Below are 17,666 nucleotides of genomic sequence, written 5' to 3'. Positions count from 1 at the left end.
CTGCAATGTGTGATTTTGACTTCTTTGTCAAACATCAAGTATCCATGGGGGTGTGGTTTTATTTCTGGGTCTCTAATTCTATTTCATTGATCAACCTGTCTGTTTCTGTACCCATACTTTGCACTGTTTATCTGTATTTTATCACTATTGCTCTGTAGTAGAGCTGGATGTCAGGGATCGTGATTGCTCAAGAGGTTCTTTTTGTCTGTCCTGGGTTTTGTGTTGTCCCATATGAAGTTGAAAATTGCTCTTTCAAGGTCTGAAAAATATTATTGAAATTTTGATGGGGGTTGCATTAAATCTGTTGGTAGCTTTTGGTAAGATGACCATTTTTTCACTATGTTAATCCTACCTTATTCATGACCATGGGAGATCTTCCATCTTTTGACATCTTCTTCAGTTTCTTTGTTCAGACACTTGAAGTTCTTGTCATATAGATCTTTTAATTGCTTGGTTAGAGTTTCACCAAGGTATTTATTTTATATTATCTGTGGCTATTGTGAAGGGTGTTGTTTCCCGAATTCCTTTTTCTGCCTAATTATCATTTGTGTAAAGGAGGGCTATTAATTTCTTTGAGTTAATTTTATTCCCAGCCACTTCCCTGAAGTTGTTTTTCAGGTAGGAGTTCTCTGGTGGAATTTTGGGATCTGCTTATGTATACTATCATATCACCTGCAAATAGTGATACTTGGACTTCTTCCCTTTCAATTTGCATCCCCTTAATCTCCTTTTGTTCTCCGATTACTCTAGCTAGAACTTCAAGTACTTTATTGAATAGAGAGAGCAGGCAGCTTTGTCTTGTCCCTGGTTTTAGTGGGATTAATTCAAGTTTAATTTGATGTTGGCTATTGGCTTACTGTGCGTCGTTTTTATTATGTTTAGGTATGTGCCTTGAATCCATGATCTCTCCAAGACTTTTAATGTGAAGGGATGTTGGATTTTGTCAAAGGCTTTTCCAGCATCTAATGAGATGATCATGTGATTTTTGTTGTTGTTTCAGTTTCTCTATATGGTGGATTACATTGATGGATTTTTGTATCTTGAACTATCCCTGCATCCCTGGGATACACCCTACTTGATCATGGTGGATGATGTCCTTGAAGTTTTCTTGGATTCAGTTTGAAAAGATTTTATTGAGATATTTTGTGTTGGTGTTTGTAAGTGAAATTGGTCTGTAGTTCTCTTTCTCTATTAGGTCTATGGTGTAGGTATCAAGGTAACTGTGGCTTCATAGAATGAATTAGATAGTGTTCCTTCTGCTTTGCAGAACAGTTTGAGAAGTATTGATATTAGCAGTTCTTTGAAAGTTTGGTAAGACAATGCCGGGGCCTAGCAAACACAGAAGTGGATGCTCACAGTCAGCTATTGGATGGATCACAGGGCCCCCAATGGAGGAGCTAAAGAAAGTACCCAAGGAGCTAAAGGGAACTGCAACCCCATAGGTGGAACATTATTATGAACTAACCAGTACCCCAGAGCTCTTGACTCTAGCTGCATTTGTATCAAAAGATGGCCTAGTCGGCCATCACTGGAAAGAGAGGCCCATTGGACTTGCCAACTTTATATGCCCCAGTACAGGGGAATGCCAGGGCCAAGGGGTGGGGGTGGGTGGGTGGGAGACTGGGGGGGGGGAGTGTATTGGGGACTCTTTGGATAGCATTGGAAATGTAATTGAGGAAAATACCTAATTAAAAAAAGAAAGAAAGAAAGAAAGTTTGGTAGAATTCTTCACTAAAACCATCTGGCCCTGGGATTTTTTTTTTTTTTTTTTTTTTTTTTTTTTTTTTTTGGTTGGGAGACTTTTAATGACTGCTTCTATTTCCTTAGGGATTATGAGACTGTTTAGTTTACCTGATCTTGATTTAACTTTGATATGTGGTATCTGTCTAAAAATTCATCCATTTCACTTAGATTTTCCAATTTTGTGGAGTGCAGGCTGTAGAAGTAAGACCCAATGATTCTTTGAATTTTCTCAGTTTCTGTTGCTATGTCTTCCTTTTCATTTTGATTTTGTTAATTTGGAATCTCTATATCTGTGCCTTCTAGTTAGTTTAATAAAGGGTTTGTCTATCTTGTTGATTTTCTCAAAGGACCAGCGCCTGGATTTGTTGATTCTGTTGATTGTTCTCTTTGTTTCAAATTGATTAATTTCAGCCCTGTGTTTGACTATTTCCTGTCATCTATTCCTCTTGGGTGTGTTTGCTTCCTTTAGTTATAGAGCTTTCAGGTTTACTGTTAAGTTGTTAGTGTGAGATCTCTCCAATTTCTTTATGAAAACATTTAGTGTTATGAATTTTCCTCAGAGCACTGCTTTCATTGTCTCCCATAAGTTTGGGTATGTTGTACTTTCCTTTTCATTGAATTCTAGAAAGTCTTAATAATTTATTTATTTCTGTTGTAGAAATTTTTAATTACTACCAAGGGTTTCTACTCTGTTTTGATCATTCAGTTTCCAGATAAAAGATATACAACTTTTTTTTAATTTATGATAAGCCTCAAACAACACAAAAGCTGGGCAGATATTCTATCCTTTATGCTGCTAAAATCTACTTTTTTTTCTGGTGATAACCCTGAGTTATTTCTCACTATGTTTCATGTCGGCTGATCTTATCTCTGATTGGCCAGTCCTCAGGGTCATGTTTTCTTGACTCCTACCCCATGCCATTTGTCTCTTCCTCCTCACTTCTTCTCTTCTCGGTTCACCTCTGATCCTAAGCCCAGGAATCCCAAACTTAGCCTGTGTCTCTTTGGCCCAGCTATTGGCTGTCAGCATCTTTATTCACCAATCAGAAATAACTTCACATAGCACCACATAGGTCTACATTCGTACTCTCTCATCTCTGGGGCAACCAAGTCTTGGGGGCCTGCACTTAGCATTACAATACATAGCAACAGTGCAAACCTCAACATATTTCTTCCTTGACCAAGTGATCATTGAGTAAAGAGCTGGTCAGTTTCCATGAGTATGAGGGCTTTCTGTTGCTTCTGTTGTTAAAGTCCAGCCTTAACCCATGAAGATCTGACAGACGGCAAGGGGTGATTTCAATCTTCTTGTATCTGTTGAGGCTTGCTTTGCTCCTAATTATATGATTAGTTTGCGAGAAGGTTTCCTGAGGTGCTGAAAGAAGGTATATTCTTTTGTTTGGAGGTAAAAGTTTCTGTGGATATCAGTTAAAACCATTTGGTTAATAAACTCTGTTCATTGCATTGTTTCTCTGTTTAGTTTCTGTTTCAATGACCTGTCCATTCATGAAAGTGAGGCATGCAAGTCCTCCACTATTATTGTATGAGGTTCAATGTGTGATTTGAGCTTTAGTAAAGTTTCTTTTATGAATGTGGGTGCCCTTGCATTGGGGCATAGCTGTTCAGAATTGAGACGTCATCTTGGTGGATTTTTCCTTTAATGAGTATGAAGTGTCTTTGCCTATTTCTTTTGATAGATTTGTGGTTGAAAGTTTATTTTATTTGATTTTAGAATAGCTACTCCAGTTTGTTTGGTGGGTCTGTTTGCTTGGAAAACCTTTTTCCAGTTCTTTAATCTGAAGTAATGAACTTTGTTGCTGAGGTGTGTTTTTTTTTTAATTAGGTAATTTCCTTAATTACATTTCCAATGCTATCCAAAAAGTCCCCAATACACTCCCCCCCAGTCCCCCACCCCCCCACCCCCACCCCTTGGCCCTGGCATTCCCCTGTACTGGGGCATATAAAGTTGGCAAGTCTAATGGGCCTCTCTTTCCAGTGATGGCCTACTAGGCCATCTTTTGATACAAATGCAGCTAGAGACAAGAGCTCTGGGGTACTGGTTAGTTCATAATAATGTTCCACCTATGGGGTTGCAGTTCCCTTTAGCTCCTTGGGTACTTTCTTTAGCTCCTCCATTGGGGGCCCTGTGATCCATCCAATAGCTGACTGTGAGCATCCACTTCTGTGTTTGCTAGGCCCCGGCATTGTCTCACAAGAGACAGCTATATCTGGGTCCTTTCAGCAAAATCTTGCTAGTGTATGCAATGGTGTCAGCATTTGGAAGCTGACTGAGGTGTGTTTCTTGTATGCAGCAGAATGATGGATCCTGTTTGCATATCCAGTCTGCAAGCCTGTGTCTTTTTATTGGTGAATTGAGTCTATTGATGTTGAGAAACATTAATGGCTAGTGATTGTTAGTTCCTGTTATTTTAATGTTAAAGGTATTAGTGTATGTGTCTGAGTTCCTCTTATTTTTGTTTTGCTGTAAGGTGATTAATTTTTTGCGTGTGTTTTCTTGAATGTAGTTACCCTCCTTGTGTTTGAGTTTTCTTATTGTATTCTCTGTAAGCAGAAAGACATTGTTTGAATTTGGTTTTGTCGTGGCATATCTTGGTTTCTCCATCTATAGTGATTGAGAGTTTTGTTGAATACAGTAGTCTGAGCTAGCATTTGTGATCTCTTAGAATCTATAACACATCTGTCCAGGATCTTCTGGCATTTAGAATCTCTGTTGAAAAATCAGGTGTGATTCTGATAGCTCTGCCTTTATATGTTACTTGGCCTTTTTTTTCTTGCAGCTTTTAATATTCTTTCTTTGTTCTGTATAGTTAGTGCTTTGATTATTATGTGGTGAGAGGATTTTCTTTTCTGGTCAAATCTATTTGATGTTCTGTAAGCTTCTTGTACGTTTATAGCCATCTCTTTCTTTAGGTTCCGGAAGTTTTTCCTTTGTTGACGATGTTTTTGACCCTGTGAACTGGGAATCTTCACCCTCTTCTATTCCTATTATTCTTTGGTTTGGTCTTTTCAGTGTCCCAAATTTCCTGTATGTTTTGAGTTAGAAACGTTTACATTTGGCATTTTCTTTGATCGATGTATCCTTTCTTCTTTGGTATTGTCTACACCTGAAATTCTCTCTTCCATCTCTTGAATCCTGTTGATAATGCTGGCATCTGTAGTTTCTGTTCTCTTTCCATCTCCAGGGTTTCCATCTCCAGGGTTGCTTCCATTTGTGTTTTCTTTATTTCCTCTATTTCCATTTTTAGTTCTTGGACTGTTTTATTCATTTCTTTTGCCTGTTTGATTATATTTTCCTTATTTTTTAAGGGACTTATGTGTTTCCTCCTTAAGGGCTTCAACCTGTTTGATTATGTTTTCCTATATTTCTTTAAGGGAATTATTTATATCCTCTTTAAAGGCCTCTATCATCTTTGAGATGGGATTTAAGGTCACAGTCTTGCTCTTCGGGTGTGTTAGGATATCCAGGGCTTGCTGCAATAGGACAGTGGGTGCTAGGTCCTGGTGGTGCCATATTGCACTGGCTTCTGTTGATTATGTTCTTACACTTGTCTTTCACCATCTGTTTGTTCCTGGTGTTGGTTGGCCTAAGTGTCCTGGGTTGTAGCAGGCCTCCCAGGAGGCAAGTGGAGCTGTGTGTTTCCGGTTTGAGCTGGCCTCCTGGTAGGCAGGCAGAGCTGTGGGGTGGGGTGCAGAGTGCTAATCTGTGACTGCTGCATGTGTATGAGTATACCAGAAGAGAGATGGCACTCCGGCCACACCCCTAGGATTTTAAGCCACCCCACCCTTCAGTTTCTGGGGATTCTCCTGTCTCTGCCTACCATTTCCTGGTAGGAATGCTGGGATTGAAGCTGCCCGCTAGAATCTGGCTTTTACATGAGTTCTGAGGACTTGAACTCTGTTCATCACAGCTGGAAGGCAAGCACTTTTACCCACTGAGCTATCTCTCCCAGCTACACAGTACAGTTCTGGAAGATGACTTCAGGCTCCCTGTGAGGAGGGGGAATGTAGAAGTAGAGGAGTATTCCTGGGATCACTGCAGTTCCTGGCGAGAAGGTGTTGTCTAGTCCACAAAGATGGCCACAGACAGGCAGAGGTGATGAGCCCAGCTATACATTGGAAGGAAACAGACTGAGACAGCAATGCAACTTCATTTAAGTGTGATCTCTTTCCAGACCATACAGGTAGCATGCAGCACTGTCCTGCTCAGAGATGCCAAGCTGCAGCCAGCCACAGCCCTCGTATGCTGCCCTATGAAAACACAAATTCGGAGAAACCTGATCCCACAAAGCCTGATGAGAAGGTGAGACAGTAGAGCTTCTGCAAGCCCTTCTAGCATCCAGTGAGAGCTCACTGAGAATGCCCAAAGCAGATTACTATGGTGGCCATTAATTGTTTTTCCATACTGTCTTAGTTAGAGTGTCATTGCTGTGATAAGACACTCTGATAATGGAAACTCTTATAAAGGAAAACATTTAACTGGGGCTGGCTTACAGTTTTAGCAGTTTAGTTCATTATCATCATGGCGGGAAACATGGTGGCATGCAGGCAGACATAGTGCTAGAGAAGAAGCTTAGAGTTCTACGTCTTGATCTGAAGGCAGCAGAAGGACACTATGTGCCACACTGAGCATAGCTTGAGCATAGGAGACCTTAAAACCAACCCCCTCAGTGACACACTTCCTCCGACAAGGCCATATACATTCCAACAAGGTCACACTCCTAATAGTGCCACTCCCTATGGACCAAGCATTCAAACATATGAGTCTACAGGGGTCATACATATTCAATCCACCACACATACAATGACAAATCATTGGGTTTTAATGTTTCTAAAAGGTTTTGTTGTGTCATACTTCATTACTCTTTCACCAGATTTTCAATCTGCACGTGTTCCCAATTCTCAGAATATTCTGTTCATTAATTATGTGGGCAGGGGCATGTGAGAAATTTAGACTTACATTTTGTTAAGTTTCATGGATGATTAATTTGAGTTCATTTTTCCATCCAAAGATTCACACATCACATTTAAACTTCAGTTGAGCATAGCAGCCATTTCTTGAGCACTGATTATGTGTGTCAGTCAGTGTGAGGAGTTAAGATTCCTGACACAGAAGAGAGCTAGCTAGAAATAGCTAATAAGTGGCTTTATTTATCCATCCCATGTCTCATGATCTCTCATTAAAATCAGCTCCTTAGCCGGGCGTGGTGGCGCACGCCTTTAATCCCAGCACTCGGAAGGCAGAGGCAGGTGGATTTCTGAGTTCGAGGCCAGCCTGGTCTACAAAGTGAGTTCCAGGACAGCCAGGGCTATACAGAGAAACCCTGTCTCGAAAAACCAAAAAAAAAATAAATAAATAAATAAAATAAAATCAGCTCCAGTCACACAGTCACCTCTCAGTCCATCTGCATTTGTGGTTCCCACTAAGAAGAATGAGTATTCTTTGTGTCTTATCTGCCCCCTCCTCCAGAAGCTGTAACATTACTTACTAAAGACAGCACCAAAAAAGATGGTGCCACCCTAATTCCATATCCTTGGCTTATGAGTGCCTTGCTCCAGAGCTTCTCAAGGTTTGTAAGTGAAGCATCTGGGATCTCTGATCAATTCCTTGAAATCCCTATAGTACCTCACATGTCTTTGATTGGCCTTTTAATTAATCTCTACCTAATTTTCTAATGGATTCCCACTCTTCCCATGGACTCTGGAACCCTCTTTCATTTCCCCTTTACATGCACCTAGATGTGTTTTGCTCTGCTGCGCTCATGGCCTTAGGATTCTTGAGCTCTAACTCAACGTCTATATAAGACCAAACTTGGGGGCTGGAGAGAGAGCTCAGCAGTTAAGAGCACTGACTGCTCTTCCAAAGGTCCTGAGTTCAAATCACAGCAGGTACATGGTGGCTTACAACCATCCATAATGAGATCTGGCACCCTCTTCTGGAGTGTCTGGATACAGCTACAGTGTACTTACATATAATAAATAAATACAGATCAAACTTCTCATGGGCATGAGAAGAGCTAGGAGATCAGGATGTTCCCACTTTCAACAATTCAATGAGTCTTATGACTTGTGGCAGCTCTAAATAATCTCAGTAATGAGGTCTGTGTAATATTCTGTAAATTGACTGCGTTCACTTTGTATTGGTATGTTAATCATTTTTAAAGCAGCATTCCAGATGACAGACAAAAATAAATAAATAAATAAAGTAGAAATCAATTACCATATTCTGCTACTGGGTATATCCCCAAGAGAACTGAAAGAAGAGCCTAAGAGAATTTGAGTTCTTGTTTTTATAACATTATGTATGATAGTCAACATGTAGGAAGAACAAAGGTATCCATCCATTGACAGACAGAGAGAAAGAGAAATAAACAAAACATTGCATACACACACACACACATACACACATACACACACACATCTGGCATGTTCTACATAGATAAACTACAAAAACATAATACTAGGTAAAGAAAGACAAACACTAACGGACACAAATATACCTCCTGCTAGTCATAGCTCCTAGAACAGCCAAGTCTACAGAGATATCAAGCAAGGTGGGTGGTTTCCCCAGGGCTAGGATAAAGAAGAGAGTAATGGAGAGCTGTTGTTTTAGGAGCACAAAGTTTTGATTTGAGAGGATGGAAAAATTCTTGGAAATGGATAATGGTGATGGTTTTAAAAGCAATATAAATGCATTTAATGGAATGAGTTATGCACTCCAAGTTGCTAAAATGGTGACTCTTTACATTTTATTGTGCACTTTAAAAGGCACAGCAGGACCCCTCAGCCTGCTAAGGGCTCACAGTGTAGAGGCCTCATGACTCTGTTCAGGGATGATTAGAAAGGTCAGGGCTATTAAAGGTACACTAACACCAAGTGCTGTACTCTGCAGTCACTCAGAGGACAGCAAGGGACTAAAGACGAGCTCCTCCTCATTGTCACTCAGAGGCCACCAAGGCCTTCGCTCAAGCACTAACCCACACCATCCACCCCTCACAACCACATCTGGAGATATTATAAGAAGCCCCAAGCCGCAACAGCCTAGGCAGTGGTTCTCAGCCTGTAGGTCACAACGCCTTTGGAGATCACATATAAGATTCCCTGCCTATCAGATACTTACACTGCGATTCGTAACAGTAGCAAAATGAGAGTTATGAAGTAACAATGGAATAATTTTATGGTTAGGGGTCATCATAACATGAAGTATTAAAGGGTCAGAGCATTAGGAAGGCTGAGAACCAATAATCTAAGGCATCTTCCAGCTTGACCGACCAAATAAGTGAGTGAGGCTCACTATGGCTGAGCGCTCCCAAGCCCTGAGACAGGCCAGAAGCCCCAGAGACAGTACCACAGTGATCTCGGGATCAGCAGGCTCAAACTCCAGCAAGGAGGTGAGTTCTCACTTTCTTCCTGGGAACCTGCGTGAGCTCTGCCTAGGGCAGGGTCTGGACCCTCCCCACACTCTAAAACTCTTACACTGAAGCCTCCTTAGTACTAAGTCCCCGCTAGTTGGTGGAATAAAATAGAGGAATTTATTACAAAGTAGGCCTCAAAGAAAGTAAGGGTTTGAGTTTCAATTTTTGTCTGTGTTTACAAAGAACTACTTAAGATATTCTTTACATGAACTATCTATGAGAAATTGCTTTCGACAAATGAAAATACCAGGCTAGTCACTGTCCTGGTTCAAGAAACACATTTCCAAGACACCCCAGTTTCCTTTCTGCCCCTCTGAAGCCTCGTTCTCCTCTGGCTTCCAACAGCAGTTCTCCTTTCCATCAACACCCCACGTCCTTTCTAGAATCCTGTCTAGACAGAACCAGAGAGAGTGGCTCTTTTGCTCCTGGCTTTGTTTCATGGAGCACAATGCTTTTGAGATTTACCCCCTGTGGTTGCCTGGATTGTGTTTTCCTTTAATTTTGCGTTAAGACTTTTTTTTAATTGGATATTTTGTTTATTTACATTTCAAATGGTATCCCCATACCCAGTTTCCCCTCCGCAAACCTACATCCCATCCACCCTCCCCCTGCTTCTATGAGGGTGCTCCCCCCACCCACCCACTCCCACCTTAGACTCTAAATGGACCACAGTTGCTGAGTTGAATAGCAGAGACAGGAGGATTGATTATAAGAAGTGCCCAGTCGGGAGACAGAGGCAGGTGGATTTCTGAGTTCGAGGCCAGTCTAGTCTACAAAGTGAGTTCCAGGACAGCCAGGGCTATACAGAGAAACCCTGTCTCGAAAAACCAAAAAAAAAAAAAAGTGCCCAGCCTAGGGTAGCTGGTGCGTGCATGCGTGCATACGTGTGTGAGTTAGAACAGTAGGTATATCTGACTTGCCATGCCCATAATATGAGATGGCATGAAAGGGAGTGAGGCTGCAGTTAGGTAGGAGCTAGAGCTTGCTGGCCAGATCATGTTCACCTGTGCCCATCACTGGATGGATCATGTTGGTGCTGGGAAAAACAGAGACTGCAATGAGAAACCAAAGACTTGAGCTCATGTCCCTGATTATTGCCAATTATGTGATTGATTTTGACACACCGAGCCTTTGTTACCATCTGCAACTAGAATGAACATTATCCATTGTGCATAGTCCAGAAAAATAGTGCGTGGAAGGTTTGATATGCTGAATAAGGAAGGGCCTTATGACTCAACAGTGGGACCGTGGTAACTCAGTGAAGAGGCTGGAGGACCATGCAGTCACGGGCACACATGCCAGGAGCATAGATGAACACACTTGCATCTTTCTACAATGTCAGAATTCACTGAGTAATAAACTCACCAGCTATATCAGTCTCATTGGCTGCTCTTTCCTAAGTAGTCCTGATTTCCCTTCATAGCTGCTCATTAGCACCCCCAAGTTCTTTTACTCCAGTGTATATGAATTATTGATGTTAACTCTTGAGTTATAATTATACCATAAACTGGGAGGAAGGCAGTGACAAAGGATTAAAAAGGCCACAAAATTTAAAGAGTCCCTAGTGGGGGCAGAGAATAGATACACAGGCAGGGAGTCACTGCAGGAGGCTAGACACTAAGGAACCCAGTTGGATTGTTGCCAGAGACCCAAGAATACCAGGTTAGTAGTGCTAAGCTCAGGATGGAGCTGCAGAGGTAAGCCACCTGCCTAGGACACCAAAGTGAGCTTCAAGTGCAAGTTCTGACTGACTGACAGACAGACAGACAGACCGACAGACAATGGTGGTTGAGTAAGGAGTAAATAGTGGAGCATTTGGACAGTTGGCAGTCTCCTGACTGTTGTCACTTGGTGCAGGTACCTATGGTCAGATGACAGATTGTTGGGGCTGTTGCCACCAATCATGGTGTTAGTGATCCTCCTTTGACAGGGTCCAAGTGAGAGCACTGCATCCTTTCTTGGTCTTGCATCTTCAATCACTCCAGAAGGTTTATAGGTAGGAACAAACTGTCTGTGCCTCATGGTCGGTGCTGGGAAGGTGGTGGCACCCCTGTGCACAGCAAGATGCAGAGTCATCCTTCCTCAAAGGAGAGCCAACTGATGCTTTGTAAAGTGAAGTCATCCAGAGAGTGACAGTCTGAAAGCCACTTCTCGACACAATGTGGAGTGTCTTAGAGCTGGACACAGTCTATTCTCCAAATACCACACACCACACAAGTCAGTGCGGCATAGGAGAAAGCCAGCCAAGTTATATATAGTTCCAATCTCGATTTCACTACATGACTCCAGGCAGAAGATACACGGAGACAGGGTTGCAGCAGCCCGCTCTGACCACTGTTTTTGCAGTAACCAGCACAGCACAGTGTCACAGGCTACACATGTCCTCAAAAAACCTCACCACATGCAGATTCAGGCATCACTGATAGCTGAGTGTAATCCCAGCTCCAGGAGGCTCAGGAGTTCTGTGCCATCTTCAGATATATAGTGAGTTCAAGGCCAGCCTGTGATACATGACACCCTGTCTAAAAGAAAATTAAATAAAATCATTGACAGATGGAGTGTATGTGCTTCCCAAGACTCAAATGATGGACTTCTCCTAATTGATGGGCAGTTCCTGGCCCCTCCCAATGACCACTCTCTTCTCATCCCTATCAACCTCAGAATCCCCAGCTGCAGTGGCTTATTCTGTGTCCATCTCCTCGCAGCATCAGTGGGCATTTCCAGGTTCCAGAACAAAATGTTCTGTACTGAATATCTATCAATTAGTCTGTGATTGGACACTGGTGGAGCAAAAGTAGAATTTGAATTAGTCCATAATGAACACCTCCCTTTGATCCTAAAACATTCCTCCTTGGACTTGTACCATAGGATGTCTGGCAGAATGAATGGTACATTGGAGAATACAGTCGACAGGCAGTGGAAGATGTGTTAATGAAAGAGAACAAGGTAAGAGAACATCTATGTTGTTTCTGTGGCCATGCTGTGTGTTTCTTCTGCCAGCGACACACACAAAAGTAGGAAGGGGACTTAGGGAGAAGCAGTTCTACAGGAGAGGAAATTGGTAAGAAAGGACAATGGGGTACAGTTTCTAGTTACTTCCAGGAAAACTTGGATAAAAGAACACTAAATATACAGACGAAATTAGGGAATGATTTTCTGAAAATGCAGAGATATGTAAGATGGTTTCAGACCTAAGACTTGGTTTTGCCACTTGTCATATATCTGACTCTCCCAAGTTCCTAAACAAGATTAGTTGTTGATTCTTTACTTATAAAATGAAAAACTGATTTTAAAAATATCAGAGCTGGGCTGGAGAGATGGCTCAGCAGGAAAGAGCACTGACTGTTCTTCCAAAGGTCCTGAGTTCAAATCCCAGCAACCACCCATAATGAGATCTGATGCCCTCTTCTGGTGTGTCTGAAGACAGCTACAGTATACTTATGTATAATAATAAATAAATCTTTAAAAAAAAGAGTTAAAAGCTACACTGATCTGTAGTGAGAATGTAAGAATTTAAAAAAAAATTATCAGAGCTAAGATGGCCATGAGAAAATGCCATGTGGCATCTGGGGTGCAGTGGTCACAATGGGCAGTGCCTCCTTCTGTTCTCTTCAAATTTCATCTCCTTACTAAACAGACACCTATGGTACTACTGGGTCTTTCTGTCTGACTTTTTCAAGAAAGGAACAGAAGTCATGAATGTTGCAATCCAGCATATGACAGGTCATGCTGCGGTAACAGATATCCCTGAGATCTCTGTCATTTACCCCAAGATACCATTTCTTCACTGCACACCAGATTCTAGATAGATTTGTTTGGGCTATGTGGGACTCTGTGTCCACCTTTACATGGTGGCACATCTCCCCAAGAGTAACGTACTTTACCTCTTCCTTGACCAAATTCCAAGACCAAAGCTAACTTCCAAAAGGATAGGGAGGTTCCACCCTACCATGGCATTAAAATGGAGAAGAACTCGAGTGTTTGTAACTAGGTCAAATGACAACCACAGCTTTCGTCAAAAAGCAAGCGTCTACTGGGTGACTATTCTGCCAGGCACAGAACTACACTGGGTTGCTTAGAAATACTAGAAAGCTTCTGTCCTTAAGGGACCACTAAATCATCAACCAGGCCCCTACCAAATATGAAACTACAACAGGAAGGTGGCAGTTAATTCAGGAATGAATGATAGGTCTGTGGCAAAGCAGAAGCACCACGGATGAAGGGCTACCCACCACACAGTAGCCAAGAAGCAGAGAGAAGATAAGAACAAGCTACATCTTTCAAAAGCACCCCCTTGATGATCACTTCCTAGACTAGGCTCCACCTCCAAATATCTCATTCAGCTTTGACTCACCAATGGGTTAATAACCTCATGATGCTAGCACCTTCGTGAACCAATTGCTTTTCTATATCACCACCTGCTAACACTGAAGGGGACACTTCATATCCAAACCCCAACCGGCACTCAGTAAAAGCTTGGGGAGTGCGGGTTGGGGGGGTAAATGGAATGTGCAGCCAGGTTGCCAAAACTGAATCCACGAAGAATCTCATAAGAGCATCATTGTTGACATCACCTTAAGGCCAGGGTCCTTGCACAACTGAGAAGTTAACCATAATTCCTTTTGCTTCAGGATGGTACTTTTTTGGTCCGAGACTGCTCTACAAAATCCAAGGCAGAACCATATGTTTTGGTGGTGTTTTATGGGAACAAGGTCTACAATGTGAAAATCCGTTTCCTCGAGAGCAATCAACAGTTTGCCCTGGGCACAGGACTCCGAGGAAATGAGGTATGTACAACCCAACCACCTCCCTTTCCTTGGCTATAAGTAAAACAAACAAACAAACAAACATAGAGTTTAGAAGATGCTACATCCTTGTCTACATACACCAGTGAACACAAGACATGAGGAGAGACACTGCAGTGATATCCTTCCAGCCCCTTTCATGAGCATGCTGGCCCATGTTCAGTTCACCATGCAGCAATCCACCATGCCACTGAATATCCCTCAGCCTCTTTTTTTTTTAAAATTAGGTATTTTCCTCATTTACATTTCCAATGCTATCCCAAAAGTCCCCCATACCCTCCCCCCCCCACTCCCCTACCCACCCACTCCCACTTTTTGGCCCTGGCATTCCCCTGTACTGGGGCATATAAAGTTTGCAAGTCCAATGGGCCTCTCTTTCCAGTGATGGCCTAGGCCATCTTTTGATACATATGCAGCTAGAGTCAAGAGCTCAGGGGTATTGGTTAGTTCATATTGTTGTTCTATTCCTCTGCCTCTTAAACCTATTAGAGAAACCCATTCAAAAGGAAGCAACTGTATTATGCCTTGTGGAGAACTTCTCTCAGCCCATGCTAGCACTCCATTCCCATGGGGAGATTGGATCCAGATTAAACCTTGTCACTGGCACCCTATCACAACCTCAATCAGAATGACACTAGAGAAGAATAGTGAGCCACTGTCACCATGTATTCTTAAGCCTGGTTTCCACTCTCTTTAACCCTTAGAAAACATAAGCAAGGGCACTTAGCTACTCGAAATACAGGCCTAACGGGAAATGCTAATGTCTGCATTTAGCTATGTTCACAAACAGTGACCGATTATTCTGAAACAAATTCATAAAATCTGTTAGCTGATGTAGCAACATAATCAGACTGTAACCATTTGGCTTGTTTCGCACCACGGTTGCTATAATAATGGTTGTGAGGTCACCTTCACAATTGCACTCAAGTGTTACTATTCTCTACTAAGCATCATTTAAATTTTATTTCTTTTACTTGTATGTGTGCATGTGTACCTGAGTACGTGCATGTGTACCTGAGTACATGTTATGTGTACCACATGCATTCAGCTGCCCACAGAGGCCAGCAGAGGGCATTGGATCACCTGGAACTGGGTTTGTAAGCCATCAGATGTGGGTGCTGGGAACAGAACCGAGGGCCTCTGCAAGAGTAGCAAGTGCTCTTACCCACTGAGCCATCCAGCCCCTGAGCATCCTTTTAAGTTTAGATTTGGGGAATGGCAAAGGAATCAACTTTTTCTAATGTCTATTGGGGGGGGGGGAGAGTCATGGTTCCATAGATCAATTGTAGGGAACTAGATTATGAGCATCCAACTAAAATATGCCAGGTCCTAAAACATGTGACAGCTAAAATTGTTTAGGGACATCCAAGCCAACGCCATAGTATATATCAGAAGGACAATGGAGAATGTGTGGAAGGTGCATGGGTTTACAAAATGGGGTCCAATGATGAGACCCAGTGGCCTTATCTCTTAAATGCAGTGACTAGGTATCTGCCAACCGCTATATTAAGAGCCTTTTATAATATTAATTTTTAATTATCTGTGGGTGGGGGTGTCTGTGTGTGTGCACACATAAGCGCAGGTGCCCAGGAGGCCAGAAGGGCATCGGATATCCAGAAGCTGGAATTACAGCTGTGTTGTGAGTTACCATGTGGGTGTTGGGAACGGAACTCAGCTCGTCTGCAAATCAGTAAATGCTCTTAACCGCTGATCCATCTCTCTGGCCCCAGCCCACTCCCCATTTTTTAAAACTGAAATTGTTTTGAAGATCATTTAATAGCTTTCAGAAAACATTTCTGCAATCTACACCCGCCAGGTGTTCTGATAGTGACCTGGCCCTGTGTTGTTCCCACAAAGCCTGCCTAGAGTACACAGTTGACTAGTGAGAACATTCTTGATGCATAACCCTGAAAGGTAAAACAAACCAGACCTTTTTAGTATAAATTTTCTGAATAAGAACATAGACTGTTTTTTACACTGTGGTCTCATTTGTCTGACAAGTTCACCCCGGGGCTAGAGCGCCAGTGTATACGTGTTATAAATGACTTGGCCGTAAACTATATTTCAAAGTAATTTCTAATATTTTTTAATGATTAAAAAAAAAAACTAACTCAGAGAAATAACATGTGAATGAGGACATGGGAAGAAGTCAGCTATCTGCCAGCCAAGGAGAAAGGCTTCATAAGAGACAGCCATGCAGACACCTGAGACCTCAGGTCTGCTGATTTGTGGGAAGACACATTTTTATTGTTTGTCCCAGTCTGTTAGGACAGACGGTGTTTCTTCCCCTGTTATGACAGCCCTTACAAACTCACACAGTATAAATCTAGAACTTCCATAGACACCTGTTTTTTATCAGGAGATGTCGAAATAATGTCGCCGGGGCTTAGCGTGTGCTTCCTGCAGGCACATGAGTGACAATTCTGTCACCTGGCTGCATGAAGAGTCCTGGTTACATCCAGTCTCTGACACAGAGTCCTTTTCGGAGAATCACACATGATCTGGGGAGAGCACTTGGGAAGAGGCAATAAGATGGTTAATACTGCTACCTTGACCTAGCTAGAATCTCCTAGGAAACGAGCCCCCAAGGATTTAGTTCCATTAATTGAGGTGTGCAGACCCACACCACTCCTTAGGCTTGGGTTCTGAACCACATCAAAAGGAGCAAGGAGGCTGAGACTCAACATTTCTGATTCTTTGCTTCCTGACGATGGATATAATATGGCCAGCAGCCATAGGTCTATGGACTTCTGGTCTTTAATGGACTGTGTCATGAACCGTACCCCATTGACAGATTAAGCCCTTTCTCCATCAAGTTGCTTTTTGAGGGTGTATTTTAGCAGGGCCATGAGACTGCAACTTAAATAGACAGTGAGAGCAGTACAGCAGCCTTTCCTCAGCTCAGGATGTGTGAGCTGAGCAACTAAGTAGGTTACCACAAAAATGGACAATCACAGCCACACTCCGAAGACGTTGTAGAAAAACTAAGGAGGCAAGTGGCCAGTTCATTTGTATGAGGACTAGCAAGCCAGTGACTAGAACTGAGTCAGACAGAAACAGATTCTGCCACAATTATTTGTAACTGATTTCTTGTGGTTATTAGTCAGTTCCTTCATTAACTGGGTGACAGCCGCAGGCAGATAGAAACCTATCTACATGAAGGGACCAGCTAGCTCAAGTTCACAGTATCCTTCAATGTCTTTCAGCTCACAGAATTTTTCTTCTTAAAACAAACAGCAACAACAACAGGGGGGAAAAAAGTATGATTTTCAAATGCTTTAGCCTCATGGATTTTTTTTCCTTATAGAACTAGGAAATGACTACTCCTTCTACCAGGTTATTTGTACTTCTCCCTCCCTCTCTCTCCCTCCCTCCCTCTCCCTCTCTCCCACCTCCTCCTCCCCCTCCCCCTCCTCTTGAAACATCTCTAGGAAAGACACATTATTGTTTTCTGGGGGAGAAACAGAGCCTGTACTACGGTCTTAGTCTTGTTTCCAACATGTCACACTTTGGCCTGCTGCATCCTACCTCTGTAACTATATCCTAATAACATCTTACCAGATGGTGAGCCACCCATGGCTGCCTTGGAAGTAAGGAGCTGTCAGCTGAGCCCACCTAGAGACTCCACCTTCAGCATCTGCACAAACTGTTACAATTATTGCATACCAGTTACTATTTATAAAAC

The 17,666-nt window shown here is 42.4% G+C and overlaps 1 protein-coding gene across 1 annotated transcript in view; it reads left to right on the top strand.

Annotated features, from left to right (window-relative positions):
- The window catches only part of Clnk (cytokine dependent hematopoietic cell linker), a 96,606-nt gene that overhangs the window by 75,468 nt on the left and 3,472 nt on the right, over nucleotides 1-17,666 (top strand). Inside the window, exons 15-17 of the mRNA XM_085836356.1 lie at nucleotides 5,937-6,064; nucleotides 12,045-12,122; nucleotides 13,808-13,963. Coding sequence (XP_085692482.1) covers nucleotides 5,937-6,064; nucleotides 12,045-12,122; nucleotides 13,808-13,963 — 362 coding nt within the window. The remainder of the gene's footprint in view (nucleotides 1-5,936; nucleotides 6,065-12,044; nucleotides 12,123-13,807; nucleotides 13,964-17,666) is intronic.

The sequence above is a fragment of the Mus caroli genome, unplaced genomic scaffold (assembly GCF_978045245.1).
Source record: "Mus caroli unplaced genomic scaffold, Mus_caroli_1 scaffold_4, whole genome shotgun sequence".
Taxonomy (NCBI): domain Eukaryota; kingdom Metazoa; phylum Chordata; class Mammalia; order Rodentia; family Muridae; genus Mus; species Mus caroli.
The sequence above is the reverse complement of the archived record's forward strand: the minus strand, read 5'-3'. Positions and strand labels throughout refer to the sequence as shown.